This window comes from Babylonia areolata, chromosome 21 (genome assembly GCF_041734735.1).
Source record: "Babylonia areolata isolate BAREFJ2019XMU chromosome 21, ASM4173473v1, whole genome shotgun sequence".
NCBI lineage: Eukaryota > Metazoa > Mollusca > Gastropoda > Neogastropoda > Buccinidae > Babylonia > Babylonia areolata.
The window spans coordinates 31,235,913-31,255,158 of record NC_134896.1 but is presented as its reverse complement, the minus strand read 5'-3'; the positions used below and the strand labels follow the sequence as shown (position 1 = coordinate 31,255,158).

At 41.7% G+C, this 19,246-nt stretch overlaps 2 protein-coding genes across 2 annotated transcripts in view; both read left to right on the top strand.

Annotated features, from left to right (window-relative positions):
* The window catches only part of LOC143296603 (uncharacterized), a 21,220-nt gene extending 19,740 nt beyond the window's left edge, over positions 1-1,480 (top strand). The window contains exon 7 of the mRNA XM_076608630.1: positions 1,333-1,480. Coding sequence (XP_076464745.1) covers positions 1,333-1,480 — 148 coding nt within the window. The remainder of the gene's footprint in view (positions 1-1,332) is intronic.
* A 1,414-nt stretch (positions 1,481-2,894) lies between these two features.
* On the top strand, positions 2,895-18,019 carry LOC143295728 (GTPase IMAP family member 4-like). Its single transcript, XM_076607349.1, has 6 exons — positions 2,895-2,906; positions 4,776-4,948; positions 8,995-9,123; positions 12,337-12,451; positions 14,555-14,700; positions 16,352-18,019. The coding sequence occupies exons 3-6, from the start codon at positions 8,998-9,000 to the stop codon at positions 16,457-16,459; spliced, it is 495 nt and encodes a 164-aa protein (XP_076463464.1). The 5' UTR covers positions 2,895-2,906; positions 4,776-4,948; positions 8,995-8,997; the 3' UTR covers positions 16,460-18,019.
* Positions 18,020-19,246: the final 1,227 nt, after the last annotated feature.

Sequence of the window (19,246 nt, the reverse complement as noted above, 5' to 3'; positions counted from 1 at the left end):
AATGTCGTGTACCTATCAGGGTAGATTTCTCTGTACATTAAAATTTTGTGTACATATCAGAATAGATTTCTCTATACATTAAAATGTCGTGTACCTATCAGGGTAGATTTCTCTATAGATTAAAATGTTGTGTACCTATCAGAGTAAATTTCTCTGTACATTAAAATGTCGTGTGCCTATCAGAGTAGATTTCTCTACACATTAAAATGTCGTGTACCTATCAGAGTAGATTTCTCTATACATTAAAATGTCGTGTGCTATCAGAGTAGATTTCTCTATACATTAAAATGTCGTGTACCTATCAGGGTAGATTTCTCTGTACATTAAAATTTTGTGTGCCTATCAGAGTAGATTTCTCTGTACATTAAAATGTCGTGTGCCTATCAGAGTAGATTTCTCTACACATTAAAATGTCGTGTACCTATCAGAGTAGATTTCTCTATACATTAAAATGTCGTGTACCTATCAGAGTAGATTTCTCTATACATTAAAATGTCGTGTGCCTATCAGAGTAGATTTCTCTATACATTAAAATGTCGTGTGCCTGTCAGAGTAGATTTCTCTACACATTAAAATGTCGTGTGCCTATCAGGGTAGATTTCTCTATACATTAACATTTTGTGTACATATCAGAGTAGATTTCTCTATACATTAAAATGTCGTGTACCTATCAGAGTAGATTTCTCCATACATTAAAATGTCGTGTGCCTATCAGTGTAGATTTCTCTATACATTAAAATTTTGTGTACTTATCAGAGTAGATTTCTCTATACATTAAAATGTTGTGTACATATCAGAGTAGATTTCTCTATACAATAAAATGTTATGTACCTATCAGAGTAGATTGCTCTATACATTAAAATGTTGTGTACCTATCAGAGTAGATTTCTCTATACATTAAAATGTCGTGTGCCTATCAGAGTAGATTTCTCTATACATTAAAATGTCGTGTACCTATCAAAGTAGATTTCTCTATACAATAAAATGTCATGTACCTATCAGAGTAGATTTCTCTATACAATAAAATGTCGTGTACCTATCAAAGTAGATTTCTCTATACATTAAAATGTTGTGTACCTATCAGAGTAGATTTCTTCTAGAGAATTTTGCCAGAGGACAACACTTTTGTTGCCATGGGTTCGTTTTCAAGTGCGTGCTGCACACGGGACCTCGGTTTATTGTCTCATCCGAAAGACCAGACGCTCAGTTTGATTTTCCAGTCAAACTTGGCAGAAAGGGCGAGAGCGGGGATTCGAACCCACACCCTCATGGACTCTCTGTATTGGCAGCTATGCGTCTTAATCATTGTGCCACCTTGGCATGGCATGGCAGGTTGAAGACATGGCGTCGCCAGCTGAGGATCTGGTGGAACCAGAGAGTGAATCGTCCACAGAACCCTGCAGGAGAACGTGATGCGGAAGCCTGTCTGATGGTATGTATGTGGAATGCACTGTGGAATTTTAGAGAAAGCAATATTTGATTTTTTTTTTGGGTTCTAATCCCGCTTACCCCGTCCCGCCTCTCGCACACACCCTTCCAGTATTATGTTTTTTCTTTCTCCAATCACTGACACTCACCCTCTCCATTCTAGATTTTGTACTCTATCTTTTCCGCATTCTGTTCTCTCTCTCTGTCTGTTTGTCTGTCTGTCTGTCTCTCTCTCTTCCTTTCTTAGTCCCCTCCCCTTCCCCCCCCCCCCCCCCCGACTTCAACCACCCCCCTTTTCATTCGAATATACAGAAATGTCGATTTCTAATTAATACTAACAATCATCATTATGATAGGAATCATAATAATGCAAATAATAATAATAATATCATTTATATTCGTTCTAATATCATCATCTTAGATGAACAGACTATAAATAAATAAACGAACTTGGTAAGGGAGCATTAGAGTTTTGGAATGTGTGTGTGAACGCTAACTTATTAATTTCACCCCTTCCCCTTGACTGTTTATAAGCCCTTGGCCAAAGAAGATTATACAGTTTCTCTCTCTCTGTGTTTGTAAGTGTATTAGTAAGTGTACATGGGTGTGTTTAGAAATGTGTTTGTGGTTTGCAAGCGGTTTTTTTTTCTTTCCCGATATGATTTTCTTGTTCAATGACAAAAACAAGGAAAGGTTTATATTCAGTTTTAGAAATTTAAGTTACTTGTGGTAAAACATTGAAATTCCATGATTACCCTATCATGAAGACCTTTCAATGCTACTGATTCAGCTAACACACAGGTAGATAAAACGCACTCTGGAACAAATCAAGACACGTCCTCGAAAAAGGATGCTCCTGGCGTGTCCTCATACCAGTCACTTGACTTGTGCACACGGCAACAATGACACAATCATGGACACAGAGTTACCGCTCTTTATTGTTGTTCAGTCAACTGATCCGTTTGAAGACTCTGCCGTTCTTGCTTCTTTCTCGTGGCTGTCATCTGAAGAGAAAGGAGTAAAGCAACTCTCAGTGGTGATGTTTTAACTATTGTGCGTGCAGTTTAAGAATTTATATCATAATGACCAATGATTTATTTGCAGCAGAGTTTCTTATCCCCGAATAAAATGTTTTTAAATGTGTGTGTTAGTTTTGAACAGATCTCTTTTTACTGCATGCTGGGGTGCTTTGTTGTTGTTTGCGGGTTTATTTTTTTAACCACTTAGCCTGCCATTTAGTGATCTATAATGATAAATTTATTGAAATGTCTTTTATTCTATTTATATACTTGCTTGTGTTTCTTAACATACACGTTGCAGTTGTGGGTCATTTTAATACAATCGACGAGAACTTCATGCGTTTTGCCACTTTCAAGGTAGATAATTATTTACTTCGGTGTTACCTTAAAGACGGATTATTAATGTCTCTCTCTCTCTCTCTCTCTCTCTTTGAACAGAATCCGACAACAACGCAACAGGTGAGTAAATGTGTCGTTGCTGTATTCCAAAGGTGTAAAATAAAGCAAATCGAAAAATGTACATGAAACACAAAGCAATGTTGGTACTATATGACATGTGTGTGTGTGTGTGTGTGTGTGTGTGTGTGTGTGTGTGTAGAACAGTACTAGATTGTGAGTAGTGTGTTGTGATCCGTGAACATGGCGAATGGCTTATTGCCACTGCTGTTATTTGCTTCTATAAGATTTGTTAAAAATATTTATCTATTTATTTATTCATTCATGTATCTATTTATTTATTTGTTATTTTGCAGTATGCGTATCACTCTTTATCGGGCAGCTTTGTGATCTTACTATAAAGGTTTTTATTGGGTTTAAAAAAAAATTATCTTACACAATTGCAGAACCCCAGAGCCCCCATAAATTGTAAACATCATCTTTTGATCATACACTGGGGGGAGTGGTCATTGCCATCGTATCACGCAAAAGGCTGAAACTGGGCGGGGGGTAGTATCAGGCTTTTCAAAACAAGTCGCAAAGAACAAAGACACCAAATATCCCTGTAGACAAAGGTCGTTCTTCAACATCCAACCATCCCGTGACAAGATGACTCACTAAGACCCTCGACAGAACGCTTTCGTAGACTTCACAGGCAACCTCGATCGGTTTGTCAAAGTGTTCGGACGGGCGCAATAGCCGAGTGGTTAAAGCGTTGGACAGTCAATCTGAGGGTCCCAGGTTCGAATCACGGTGACGGCGCCTGGTGGGTAAAGTGTGGGGATTTTTACGATCTCCCAGGTCAACATAACTGTGTGCAGACCTGCTAGTGCCTGAACCCCCTTTGTGTGTATACGCAAGCAGAAGATCAAATACGCACGTTAAAGATCCTGTAATCCATGTCAGCGTTCGGTGGGTTATGGAAACAAGAACATACCCAGCATGCACACCCCCGAAAACGGAGTATGGCTGCCTACATGGCGGGGTAAAAACGGTCATACACGTAAAAGCCCACACGTGTGCATACGAGTGAACGTGGGAGTTGCAGCCCACGAACGCAGAAGAAGGAGAAGAAGAAGAAGTCAAAGTGTTCCTTGGCTCCAGAAAAAAAATTGCAAGGATGGTGGGGGTGAGATTGGTATTATCATGGACATACACTCTCGCTAAAGGAGTATCGCAAGGCAGACTTCCTCTTCTTCTGGTATTATCATGGACATACACTCTCGCTAAAGGAGTATCACAAGGCAGCCTTCCTCGTCTTCTGCGTTCCTGGGCCGCAACACCAACGTTCACTTGGTGAGTATGGACGCTTCTTCCCCCGTCATGTAGGCAGCCATACTCCGTGATCCACCCAAGTTTAAAGGCTGAGTTTTATCCCTGAGAAACCTGACGTGGAAGTCCCATGCCTTGCCACTAACGCCGTTCGGACAGCGGGACCAAGAAAACCTTCTCAGACTGGAGACATGGACCACCCTGGACAGTCTGATATACACGGAGAGAACTTTAATTGTTAACAGTTTTCTTTCTTTTCTGTAATCCATCTTTTGTGCGAGGACCAGATGCAAAACCCCCCCCCCCCCCAAAACAAAACAAAACAAAAACCAAACAAACACGCCCCCCCCCCCAAAAAAAAAAGAAGACCCCCCAAAAAAACAACAACAACAACACAAAACAAAAACAAAACAACACAAAACAAAAACGCACATAACACACACACAAAACCAACTACCAAAAACAACCACATACCGTTTCCTTGCTTATGTATTTATTAATTCCATCGTAGACGAAGATTAATTTTGACGGGATTTTTTTTTGACACATGACTTGACAACCGTCTGAATATTTTTGTTATTGATTTTCATGCTTGTGTTAATTATGTTTGCCGCTCGGAAGGTGACCATGATAAGGTTCTGCGCGTGGTGATAGTGGGGAAGACTGCAGCAGGGAAGAGCGAGCTGGGCAACACCCTGCTGGGCAAGAAGGCGTTCAAAGTCTGCCGTGGACTGCAGTCAGAAACAAACCTTTGTTCCTGGGACAGAGCGGAGCGGGATGGTGTGCTTCTGGAGGTTAGTATTTATATCCGAAAGTCCCCCTGAAAACGGAGTATGGCTGCCTACATGGCGGGGGGTGAAAACGGTCATACACGTCAAAAGCCCACTCGTGTAAATACGAGTGAGCGTGGGAGTTGTCAGCCCACGAACGAAGAAGAAGATTCGACAGTGACATTGTATTGTATTACTCTCTTTTTTATTTATTTATTTATTTTCACAACATATTTCTCTGTGTGAAATTCGGGCTGCTCTCCAGAGGGAGAGCGTGTCGCTATACTGAGAGCGCCACCCATTTTTGATTCAGTTGTGTAAACAAAGTGAGTCTATGTTTTAACCCGGTGTTTGGTTGTCTGTGTGTGTGTGTGTGTGTGTGTGTGTGTGTCCATGGTAAACTTTAACATTGCCATTTTCTCTGCAAATACTTTGTCACCTGACACCAAGTTTGGCATAAAAATAGGAAAAATTCAGTTCTTTCCAGTCATCTTGTTTAAAAAAATATTGCACATCTGGGATGGGCACAAAAAGAAATAAAAAAGAAGCCAAATTATATGCAAACTGAATTTACTGTTTATATATTTTGTTTATTCTCTAAACTTGGCACTTTAATCTGATATTCTGACACAACAACAAGATCAGTCATTTTTATCATTTTTTATTCAAACAGGAACTTCTTTTGCTAAGCATGGAAGTAACATTTCTGGTGCATGTCTTTGGTGCAGATAGTAAAGAAGGGAAATTAATCTGTGATTAATGCTAGGGGGGTTAATTTGCTTTAAACTGATCTTTCTCGTCTTAAACATTACATTTTGAATTATACTCAATACATAATAAGTTGTGTATTTCACTCTCAGTGTACTGGACTTTCACTATGTTCATTCGCCCGAGTGGTCTTTTTCGGAAAATACTAAAATCAGTACTGTGAGTGGACTTTATAGATCGATTGGCTGAGCCCTGATGGTCATGGGCAAAAATCAATTGCGTACACATATTTATACATATTCAAAGCGCGTGCTCATATTCCTCGCGAACACGAAGAACACCATTTTGTTTCAAGTTGTTGACCTGCCCGTTCAGTCCTGTATTCAATCGACAATACACGATAACATGTGATGGAAAGTTGGAGAAGGAGACCGTTAAATATTTATTCACAGAAAGATTTGTGAACGCCTCATCACTTACTGGATTATGGCCCAAACTGCCATAAAAATATCAACAAAATCAGTAGCAATTCACAGTTGAAAATAATAAACCATGAGAGTTAATACCCTTGATGAAACCTAAAAATTTCCAGTCTTGACTTTTCTCAAAATGAAGTCCTTTTTACTTCATACGACGTTTAGAAGTACTTGTACTTGGCTCTACATGTTATCAGTTTAACAAAATACTCAATTTTCATATCAACTTTAAGTTATAAAAGTAGAATGAACATAAAAGAGAAATTGAATCGGCCGTGTCGTACTACATTCCCGGCGGGTGTAACTATACTTGTACATCTATCTAGATCTAGAGAAAAAGGCTAAATGTTGCAGTGTGATTGCGGCGATAGCCACGTCTCCTTTACCGCGGACTTAAAAAGAATTTTTAATTGCCCTTAAAGATTTTTTGAAGCCGAAGATACACCCGAATAATATGGTTTAAACAGCGTTCTCACTGCGAATACTGCAGTCGATTAATCGTCCTTAAAAAAGCATGTTTAAATGTTAAATTTTTGAATGTCAGTTAAGGAGCCACGATAGTGTATTGGGTAAGACAGTTTCTCCTCACCCGAACACGCAGGTTCGAATCTGCCGTCAGGACTTTTTTTTCCCTTTTTTTCTTTTAACCTGAAGTTTTATAATAACAAATACAGAACACATTTTAACGATTAGATTTTTTTTAAAGTGTACCACATGTGAGTCTTGAAGGCCTTGCCTCTTTTTTTTTTTGTGTATTTTTTCCTGCCTGCAGTTTTTTTCAAATTTTATTTGTTTACATATCGAAGTAGATTTTACTGCAGAATTTTTCCAGGGACAACCCTATTGTTGCTGTGGGTTCTTTTCCGTGCTCTAAACGCATGCTACACACGGGACCTCGGTTTATTGCCTCATCCGAATGACTAGCATCCAGACCACCACTTAAGGTCTAGTGGAGGGGGAGGGGGGGTATTAGTGACTGCTAGTGTGATTCGAACCAGTGCGCTCACGTTCTCTCGCTTCCTAGGCGGACGCGTTATCTCTAGGCCACCACTCCATGCGTTCTAGTCAACCCCTTCACTGCCAGGGCTAGAAGAAGAAAAAATAAGAAAAAAGAAGCAGAAAGTGGTGTTTCAACTCACGTCATAATTAAATATATCCAGAACAATCAGCCAAAAAAACGGAGAATATAGTCTGGAGATGTACCACTCTAGACCAAATGTGTTTTGAGCTTCCAGCCTTCCAGAGTTATCTTACCCTTCGTTTGATGATGTCATCGGTGACGTCACTACAGACGTAAGCATAACGTGTGCTGTGCCCTGTGGCGGTCAAGGGGGTTTCTTCTTCTCCTTCTTCTTCTTCTTCGTTCGTGGGCTGCAACTCACTCGTTCACTTGTATGTACGAGTGGGCTTTTACGTTCATGACCGTTTTTACCCCGCCATGTTGGCAGCCTTACTCCGTTTTCGGGGGTGTGCATGCTGGGTATGTTCATGTTTCTATAACCCACGGAACGCTGACATGAATCACAGGATCTTTAACGTACGCATTTTATCTTCTGCTCACGTATACACGCGAAGGGGGTTCAGGCGCAAGCAGGTCTGCACACAGTTATGTTGACCTGGGAGATCGGAAAAATCTCCACACTTTACCCACCAGGCCCCGTTATCGAGATTCGAACCCAGGACCCTCAGATTGAAAGTCCAACGCTTTAACCACTTGGCTATGCGCCCGCCAAGCGGATTTAAAATGCTTTCTTTTCTCTATCAAACAGTCCCCCCCCCCCCCGGCCCCCCCCCCCCCCCCCCAAAAAAAAAAGTTCTTATGGTTGTTTGGTTTTGTTTTCGGATCTTAAAAGCGTGAAATTTACGAATGGTAAAATGTTTGATGCAATACTTCTATTTCTGAATATTGGAAACAAAATGGGACTGAAAACATTCCCCTGTTTGAATCATTTTGTGACTGCTTCCGAACAGATTTTGAAACCAATAAGCTTGTCGTCACATCTGATCCTCATTGTAATAATATTATGTATTATGACTATGTATTGATATGAACCGTTAATGCAATCAAAACGTTTTGAACTTCACGTTTGTTTTGGTTTTTTGTTGTTGTTGTTTTCTTAGTAAGGGTTACAACAAACTGAATGTGAATTAAATATTTGTTTTTTTTAATGAACAGATGCCTCATACATTTAAAAATTGATGAAAATTGTTTCTGGATAAGAGACACAGGTTTAAACATATATATGTTTAATTCGTAAGTGATAACGTTTATAACCAGCGTGATGTTGTCCGGTAATGATAATTTTGAAAATTATATTGTACATTATTATTCTTGTAGCCTTCGGTTGACAATATTGCTGCACATGTTACTACTAATACCAGATACTGAAATGTCTCTATTATTATTGACATAATATACATTACATTTCTTAAGAAGTGGTTGAATTAAAAAAATCATTCTAAAATTTAACAAGTTTATACAACTTTCATAAGACGTATTCTCCAATGATACCATCAGGTCCTGCTGCTTTTGTTGTTGTTGTTGTTGCTTTTTTTGTTTTGTACTTTTATTTCACAGAGCTACGACAACTGCTCTTTGTGAAATTGAACGATTCTGAGAGAGGGAGAGACAGAGACAGAGAGAGTAAGCACAGGCACATGTTGTGAAGTTCGAAGAAAATATCACACTGAATGCCAATTATATGTGACACAAATAAACACTGGCCGACAAACCAGAATCTTAACACACACACAGACACATACACAGACACACACAGACACACAGACACACACAGATACAGACACACACACAGACACACACAAGCTTTTTTTTTTTGTTATTCAACCGTCTCCAATGCAAATGCGACGTTATGTTTTCCTCGGTAGGTGATGGATTCTCCGGGACTGGGTCACACCGACAAGGAGGACTGGGTGATCTGCAACATGTTGGCGAAAAGCGTGGCTCTGGCCGACCCAGGTCCCAACGTGATTATCTTCGCCATTCGGCATCACTCGGTGCGTTCACTTAACCAGTCAGCGAGTGTGTGGGAGGCGGGGGGTGTTTGGGTGGGGCGGGCGATGAGGGGTGTGGAGGGTGGGAGCGGGGAGGGGGGGGAGAGTGGGGGGAGTGGGAGTAAGTAGAGCTAGCATCTGTACACTGCTCCTCTCGTTGAAATTATCAACTGCCATAATGTCAGTCATCATTTTTATGCTGATGACACTCAACTCCAGAAGAGTGACACCCCCGAAAAACTGTCGTCGCTCTTGCAAGAAACATCCAACTGCTTCCTGGACATTCAAAAGTGGATGACTCTAAATAAGTTACAATTGAACGCGGACAAAACTGAAGCAATGATCATAGGAACTAAACAAAAACTCTCTTCCATCACAACTGACACAAACATGGCAGTACAGCCATCCCTCTTTCCAGTTCAGTCAGGAACCTCGGCGTTGTCCTTGACAACACACTGTCCATGCAAATATTTATCAGTCAGACATGTCAACCCTGCTACTGTCAATTGCGGCGCATCAGTTCCATCATGAAATATCTGTCCATTGACGCAACATCTAGACTTGTCGTTTCTCTCATTCTCTCTCGCCTTGACTACTGTAACTCTCTATTGTCTGGTTTGCCTGCTTCATCCATTCAGTCCCTTCAGTGCATTCAAAACTCTGCTGCCCGACTCGTCCTCAGAAATAAAAGATCTCAGCACATCACTCCTCTTTTGCAACATCTCCACTGGCTTCCTGTCTCACACAGAATAAAGTACAAGATCAGCACTCTATGCTATAAATGTATTCACAAATCAGCCCCTTCCTGCCGCTGTGGCTGCCTTCACCTCTACACTCCATCTCGCTGACTACGATCAGCTTCGGATCCACTCTGTCTACGCATACCCAAATTCAAGCTCTCGACTGTTGGCCGCCGTTCTTTCTCTGTCTCTGGACCTTGCAACTGGAATGAACTTCCTCTTTCGCTTCGTCAAGTCCCCACACTCAGCTCTTTCAAGTCTGGCTTTAAAACCCACCTCTTCCCAAAATAGCCTCCCTTCCCTGCCTCTTCCTTGTCTTCAGTTTCTCCAGTTCTAGAGTTATGCATGCGTGTGAATGACTGGTGCGAAAGCGCTTTGATTTGTCGCTGCACAAGATTCAGCGCTATATAAATACCATTATTATTATTATTATTTGTTATTAAATTGGTTGAGCGAGTGGGTGATTCTTCGGCTTGTTAGTGAGTCCGCCGTTTAATGTTGTCAGTCACAGTCCATGACCGGGCAGAAAATGCAACATCTGAAGTTCTTTTCAGTGCTGGTACAACACGGCCTCTCTGTTTGTGTGTGGTTAGTTAGTTATCAGTTGGTACGTTAGTCAGTTAGTTAGTTAATAGTTAGTTATGTTAGTTGGTTGGTTAGTTATTAGTTATGTTAGTTATGTTATGTTATGTTATGTTAGTTATATTAGTATGTTTTGTTAGTTATGTTAGTTATTTGATCAGTTAGTTAATCAGGTAGTTAGTTAGTCAGTTAATTATTCAGAAAGTTATTCAGTTGGTTAGTCGGTTGGTTAGTTAGTTAGTTAGTTAGTTGGTTGGTTAACGCAAAGGAATAATCCAAGAAGGACCCCCCCCCCCCCAAAAAAAAAAAAAAAAAAATCATCCAAAAGAAGCGCACCTCACGTGTCAGAGCCTGGAACATCAAGACACTGGTGGACAAGAGGCGTTGTGACAGCTTAGAACAGTGGAAGAACGCTCGTTGGTCGCGAGCTACAGAGGTAACCGCCGTCAGCGAGACACTCAGGGGAGGTCACCGAGACTGGATTTAGTTACACTTTCTTTTGGTAAAGAGGGATTCTTTATTTTTTTCCCCCCATATAGAATAGAATAGAATATGTCTTTATTACCAAGTGTACCGGGGTCACAAGGAATACTGGGGGGGTGCGGGGGTGGGGGTGGGGGGGGATAGTGCATAACAAGATACGAATATAAATCGAAAATCATACACAAACACAGATACAGTAGAAATTAGGATACATTCAAGTGCATATCAATGTAAAAACTTGTGCATACTCACACATGCACGCACTGCACACACACACACACGCACACACATGCACGCACGCACGCGCGCGCACACACACACACACACACACACACACACACACACACACACTCTCTCTCTCTCTCTCTACACACACACACACACACACACACACACACACGTTTGAACAGAAGCTGCATATTACATGTGGATGGGGCTGATGACTAGATCTTCAGGTAGATGGTTGTTGATTGCACATTTCTATTTATCATACTGGATTTGTTCGAGAGACTGGGCATATCTGTCTGTCTATCTATCTATCTATCTGTCAGTCTGTCTATCTATATTATCGTAATTTTTTCTATCTATCTATCTATCGATATTATCGTCATTTTTTTCTTTCATTTTTTATTTATCTTATTTTATTCCAGTATTTTAATCAATTATTATTATTTATTTATTTATTTATTTTTGCCTCAAGGCCTGACAAAGCGAGTGGTGAGATGTGGTGTCGCGTGTGTGGCTTTGCCCGAACGCAGTGATGACTCCTTGAGCGAACTGAACTGGACAGAACTGGACCGATCTGCAGGGAAGTAGGGGTTCGCTTCGCTGATAATGACCAAGTCCGTCTTTTCCCTCACAGCGACAGCCAGCCCATTCACTATCAGGCGGTCGCTGATTTCCTGTAGTGGGGGAGAACCCTCAGCTTCTTAACTGACGAGTGCCGTTCAATTTACGGACGGCAAAGCCAACTCATGCGTCCTGAGCAAAAGACAGTGTAGCCGGCTCCATCCTTTTGTAATATTTCTCTGCTTGTCTGCGTGTTTCACAATAATAACAATAATTATGACGGCGATGATGATGATGATGATACTACTACTACTACTACTACTGCTACTAATGATAATAATAATGATGATGATAATGGTAACAAAAAGAAGAAGAAAATTGCAGATCACGAAAGGAAGGCACGCGCGCGCACACACACACACACACACACACACACACACACACACACACACACAGAGAGGGTAGAAATGAACAGAAACAGTACACATTGTAACGCACGAGCAAATAGAAACAACACACATCTGAATGCAAAGAATATATTAGCAATATGACGTACAAACATAGCATATGATCAATAACAATTATATAAACATGAATATCTCAAAGATTTGTGTGCTTTCAGGGTTACAGTGAAACTTTCAAAAAGATCAAACAGCTGTTTTCTAATGAGGTCAAGAAGTACCTGATTATTGTCTTCATCGGGATGGACGAAGTTGGCGACAAGAACGCGTCCATCGGTAAGCATCCCCCCTCCCTCTTTTTGTCATCTTTTCTTCAATTTGTCCGTTACAGCCTGGATTAACTTCTTCTTTTTCTTCTTCTTCTTCTTTCCGTTACACGACCAACATTGACTTGCCGATGACCCTGTCGTGGTTCATGCATGCTAGTTATTTTCGTGTCTCCATAACCCACCGAACACTGACATGGATTACAGGATCTTTAACGTGCGTATTTGATTTTCTGCGTGCGTATACACACAAAGGGGGATTAGGCACTCGCAGGTCTGCACATATGTTGACATGCCCACCAGGCGCCGTTACTGAGATTCGAACCCGGGACCCTCAGATTGAAAGTCCAACGCTTTAACCACTCGGCTATTGCGCCTGTCAACTTGGTAGATTACATGTATGTTTCACAAAATCTTCGGGAAAGCGGGGTGAAAGGGGAGTCGAGAAGGGGTAGGGGGATAGAAAACCCACTCGCTGGATTTCATTTATTTTAATTTGTTTTTCATAATTCAGTGTTTTATTTCAGTTATCTGTTTGTTATTTGGTTTCAGTTGTTTCAGGTCCCGGAGGAAATCACTATTTTTTTAAATCAAAATTTATGTGGATTGGTCTTGTTATGTCATTTTGAATGTCATTTACTTGATTTCATACATAGACATGGATGAATCGATCTTTTGGGGGTTTTTTTCCCCCGGTTTTCTTCAGCAGATTTTAACGTTAGTAGGGGTTTTCTTCAACTGGTTTCCAGAACAGACGGATAAATGATTAGCCCTGAAATGCCCCATCTGCTGTCAGCGTGGATATAAACAACCTAGTTTGGTCTGATTCATCGTGACAAGGCTGTACTCTGCGCTCCCTTTCACAACATATTATTTCAGTGTAAACCAGGCCCACAGATCTTGGCATCTACCGGAAAATTCGAGCAACATTCCCAAAGGGCGCATCCACCAAGTGGATGAGCCTCAGACTGTGTGTGTGTGTGTGTGTGTGTGTGTGTGTGTGTGTGTGTGTGTGTGTAGTCCCAGTCTTCCCATTGGTGGGCTTCATTCGTGAACTCATCCTCAGGCTTACACTTTACATTATTAATTATTCTTCTCTGCCTTCATTTTTTCTCACACGAGCTTGTTAAAGTATTTTGCTCATGTTAGTCTGGTTTTCTGAGAGCAAACATTACTCTGATACCTGCATCGTGAGTACAGACAGTTGCATCTGAGGAAACAAAATGAAACAAAACCAAACCTAGCAAAACAAGAGTGTAAAAAGGTAGGGTTTTAGATTTCAAAACAATTTTAGTTTTAATCATCCAGCGAAAACGTCGCAGAATAGTCACCATCAGAGGTGTGTGTGTGTGTGTGTGTGTGTGTGTGTGTGTGTGTGTGTGTGTGTGGTGCGCGTGCGGCGCGCATGAAGATGACGGTACTTGTGTCTGATTTAGTAGTTTTTCAGTCTTTGTTTTCAAGTGCTACAGTGTGGATCGATTCTTACAGTCTTTAAGCCCTGGCATGACCCAGTGAGGTCGGCTGGGCACAACAGCCTAGTGGTCAATCTGAAGGTTCTGTGTTCAAATCTCGGTAACGGCGCTGGTGGTTTATTTTTAAGGGTGGAGATTTATTTTCCGATCTGCCAGGTCAACATATGTGCATACCTGCAAGTAACAGAACCCGCTTCGTGTACCTGTGTACGTACACAGAAGATCAAATACGCACGTTAAAGGTCCTGCAATCCATGTTAGCGTTCGATGGGTTATGGAAACAAGAACATATCCAGCAAACGGGGTATGGCTGCCTACGTGGCGGGGTAAATAAACAAAACGGCCAAACACGTAAAATGGTACACGTTTGTACGAGTGTGTATGTGTGCGTGCCTGAAACCTGATTGAATGAGACAGGAAACGAATGATGAGCGCCCAGTGGCAGCCGTCAGTCGGCTCTGCCCAGGTGGGCAGACTGTTGTGCAAATGAGTCCGTGTTTGTAAAGCGCTTAGGGCTTGGTCTCCGACAGAGGATAGGTGCTATAATTATAAGTATCTATATCATCATCATCTTCATCAAGCACCAAAGATAAGATAATGATCCTTCCCGCCCACCTCTTCCTCTCTCAATGTGTTTGCAGAGGATCGGAGAAAACGCCTTTGTGAAGACATCAGCAAGTCTGACAACCTGCAACAGATGGTGGGCGAAGCTAGTGGTGGCTTTTTCGGCATGAACAACAAGACGCAGAGAGAAAAACAGGCCCAGGACCTCATCAAAATTATGCAGGTTCCCATAATCTTAATGCATAATCACTATGCATTATTCACATTGTGAGATGTACACCCTTGGCTAAGTTTATTATTTATTTTATTTATTTATTTATTTTTTTGCTGCCCCATCATCTGCACCATTTCAGTGGCATTACTCCCAAGCCGCTCATTTAGATTCCCCCATACACGGCCACACCCGGGTTCGTCCGTCACAGTTCCAGTGTCGGCAGTCCGTAGGGAACCATCGATGCTAGGTCGCCAGGAGGCCACACACCAGAGGAGACCCTGCACTGCTGCTGAGTCACTTCAGTGGTGTTCAGTGGTGCCTGTTCTGATTCAACGTACTTAGGACACCACCTACTAAGCCCCCTACTAACGACATTAATGGCTTAGTCGCGGAGCCAGACTGAGTGAGCGTCCCTCCCAGAGTGGAGACCGCCACCACGTCCCTCAAACAACAGCCCCCCATGAATCTGCCGACACTGAAGACATTTGACATTGCCAGGACTCAACCCAAGCACAGAAGTGGAGGGGCATCGAAACTGAGGTCACCATGAGAGCAGGGCAAGAAAGGCCACAGACCTTGAGACTGTTTTGTTTGTATTGATGATGATGAAGGACACTTGGCTTAGTTTAAGTGGTTAGATGACCCCGGTACATCATAATCATCATATGAGTCTGTATGGGTTTCAAGCGCAGAAGTCCCTGATGATCACATTGCTTCTGCCCCTCTCGTTCCTCCTCCCTTATTCCAACCCCCCCCCCCCTCCCATCCGTTCTTCATTTTTCTGGCTTCAACCATTAACTGGATTTTTGTTTGTTTGTAAATGAACGATATTATCTGCAAAAGGTGGGTAACGATCTCTAGTCACAGAACCACAAAATATAGATCACAATGCTTTAAATCCAGTCATCCCAGAACAAACAAACAAACAATCATGTTGAACCCCGAAGCATCCACAGATACAATATGTATTGTATAATATCAACCCACCACTCGCCTCTGAAAGAGAATAAAAAAGGACAGTAAAGGCAGTGAGCGTGGATGTGTGTGTTGGGGGAGGGGGACAGGGAGTGGGTTGGTGATTGATATTTACTTGTAACTGTCTCAGAACAATGACTGGCAAAATGTCCACATGTCAGCATTATGTAAAATTGAGTTCGTGGGTTTCTTTGTTGTTTTGTTGTTGTCAGAAAGAATAAGGATTTTATTTCTAAATCTACGTTTGTATGGAATAGATATAAATGCAGTGAATTTGCAATTCGATTAATATGAATTTGCAATTGGATTAAGAACAATTGGCAACATTTAAAGTTTAGATAGTCGTGTTTGTGTTAAACTTGTCAACCACATGTAAGTAATCAGAGCCCGAAAGATCACGAAGATAGGTTTAATTCAATGAAAGGAAATGCCGTGTGTCATAAGATCGTGAAGAGTCGTTTGTTCAATGAAAGGAAACAGCGCCATACTTTGTGTAAAATCCCGAAGACTGTTTTTATCGATGAAAGGAATACATTGTTTTGTGCTGTCCTGTTTTGTCTTCTCCCAGCCTTAGCCTCCTCTCACTATTGTTTGCCTTTCGTTCGCTTCCTTCTGTCGTTTCTGGCATTATTGTTTGAAAGGCTGATTCACACCATCTCTCTCTTCTCGTGTCATTTGTTTTCAGAATTTAGTAAGGCAGAACAAAGGCGAGTGCTACAAGTCAGACATGACGGAGCAGATCAGATGCAGTGTGGAAGAGCTGGTGAGGTCTAAGCTGGAAACAAACGAATGATCCAGACCCAAGCCACAGGTAACGAACGCGAAGAGAGACATCGTGGGAAAGAAGAATGAAAAATGTCTCAGCAGGCTTCATCCCCACCCTGGGGATGATGGAAGGAACAAAACAAAAAACAACAACAACAACAACAACAGCAAAAATCAAAAACAAAAAACAACAACAAATAACAACAAAAAGTCCCTGTCCATTGAACGACACACAAGTGATGCACGTGCCCCGCGAACAAAAAGAGTTGTGACACCACAGCTAGGTCATCTGATCAACAACACACACACACACACACACACACACACACACACACACACACACACACACACACACACACACACACACACACACACACACACACACACAGTTGTTTCACTCTATCATAAAATGTAATATTATTTTACCCAAATGTTTTTCTTTTTACACAATAACTGATGTGTGTCAGTTATTCGTTTTCTTTTTTTATATATATATTTGCTGACGGGCAGTTTAAGTGAGCCGAAAGAGAATGTTATGTTTTGGTTGAAGCAGACAATGAAATATATTGAACTGAACTATTGAAACTGAATTGAATCCAACCTGGTGTCTCCAAGGAGGGCATCGCAGTGGAGCATCTCAACACTGCTCACTCACGTTCCTGGAAGTAATCTCATTGATGCTCCTTCCCACAAGACGACCTGCGACAGCATCGCCGGTGAGCGTCGAATCCCCGGCATGGCAGCAGCTCACGATATCACGAAATATGATGGGATCATCAGGATCAGGAATCTTCTTAAACAAATGAAACGGTTGAAAACGTTCTTCTCACGACATTTTGAAGTGATCATTCAGTTAATGACAGGGCCAGTGTTGTTAGCAACTGGTAAAATGCGATCAGATAGCATGTTTCACATAATTAATTATATCTAGCTGTGATCAGGAGTGCATTCTAACTCATCAACCACCCATTAAATGACACCACCGAGGCCTTAGACATCCTTGTTGACCGAGGCCTTAGACATCCTTGTTGATGTCAGTGACAATTCTCCTGGCCAAGTCTCGTGCAGAACAGTGGACAGACTTGGTTGAGCTATTCAGTATTGACATTCTGTCTTCTATTTCGACGTGGTGCTTGAGTGTGAAATGTACGAATGTATTGAACACGACTGACATTGTCTGTAACAGGATAACAGGAGTGACAGGGTAGACTAAATGTGTTCTGGGAACTGCTGGTTACAAGAAAAGCAAACACGATTGCCATTGACTAATACTATCAACTTTTACCTTCCGGGAGACGCTACAGGAATCCCTTAAAGAAACAAAAATCCAACAAACTCGTAGAATTAAAAAAACCAACTTTGTCTGCTGATTTTCTGAACAAATGAGTTTTGATTTTGCTAAGTAACTGTGCAGGCCTAGTATCATGCATTCAGAGTGTGTGTGTGTGTATGTGTGTGTGTGTGTGTGTGTGTGTGTGTGTGTGTGAATAGGTAGAGCGAGAGAGAGAGAGAGAATGAATGAAGGAATGAATGAATGAATAAACGTATAATGCATTTGGCCATGGGCATATATTATATACATATGAAACATCAGCAGTTAACCAGCAGACAGTATTACTTCAATCTGGTCACAGGGTTGAATCCCTTATACTGTTATCATTTCGCATGTCACCACAGAAATATAATTATTTGACCTATGGTGAATACAGTGACGAATTTCAGGGGAGAGAGAGAGGGAGAGAGAGAGAGAGAGATGCAAATTTCACATTCAGCAGGTTCAGCTGATTGTTTCAATGTGAACATGTTTATTTGTCTGTTGATTGTTGTTTGTATACCGAATTTGTTTTGCCTCTGTTGTATGATTTTTCGCTTATTGTTTTATTCCTTTTACTACATTGGCATTTCCTGAACAAACGAGTTTTGATGTTGCTAAGTAACTGTGCAGGCCTAATATCATGCATTCACAGAGGAACAAGCAGGTTTCAGACCAGGGCGCAGTACAACAGAGCAAATCTTCAACCTCAGGATACTGTGCGAGAGGTACCTCCAACATCAGCCTCTACCACGTCTTCGTGGATTTCAAGAAGGCGTTTGACCGAATATGGCATGCAGCTTTATGGGCCACTATGAGGTTGTATAACATCAATGCCAATCTGACCCGAGTGATACAGAACCTCCACGACAAAGCCACCAGCGCAGTCTACTTCAACAGTAACATAGGGGACTGGTTCAGAACCACAGTCGGAGTGAGGCAAGGCGGTTTGCTCTCACCAACTCTATTCAGCATCTTCCTGGAAAGAATCATGACTGATGCACTTGAAGACCACAAAGAAACAGTCAACATCGGAGGCAGAGCAGTCACCAACTTACGTTTCGCCGACGATATTGATGGCCTAGCAGGCAAAAAAAGAGGAGCTTAGTGGGCCACCTTGATAAAACCTCTAGAGTCTATGGCATGCAGATCAGTGCAGAGAAGACCAAACTGATGACCAGCAACACCAATGGCATCAGCACTGACATAAGAGTAGATGGCCAGAAGCTAGAAACTGTCCACAGCTTTAAATACCTGGGAGCAATTGTGACAGATGAGGGATCCAAACCCGAAGTACCCTCCAGGATTGCACAGGCGACAGCAGCGCTCACAAAACTGAGGTACATCTGGAACGACCGCAACATTGCACTCGGCTCAAAGATCAGACTGATGCGTACCCTGGTGACATCAATTCTCTTGTATGCATGTGAATTGTGGACCTTAACAGCTTAAAATACAGCCCACTGAGATGAGATACTTTCTAAGACTCCTGGGCATCTCCTA

Excerpts from the sequence above, each read along its gene's own strand:
- LOC143295728 (XM_076607349.1), top strand. The coding sequence starts at position 8,998 with ATGGATTCTCCGGGACTGGGTCACACCGACAAGGAGGACTGGGTGATC. Across the intron at positions 12,452-14,554 it reads CGACAAGAACGCGTCCATCG|AGGATCGGAGAAAACGCCTT; the intron begins GTAAGCATCCCC and ends ATGTGTTTGCAG. Across the intron at positions 14,701-16,351 it reads ACCTCATCAAAATTATGCAG|AATTTAGTAAGGCAGAACAA; the intron begins GTTCCCATAATC and ends ATTTGTTTTCAG.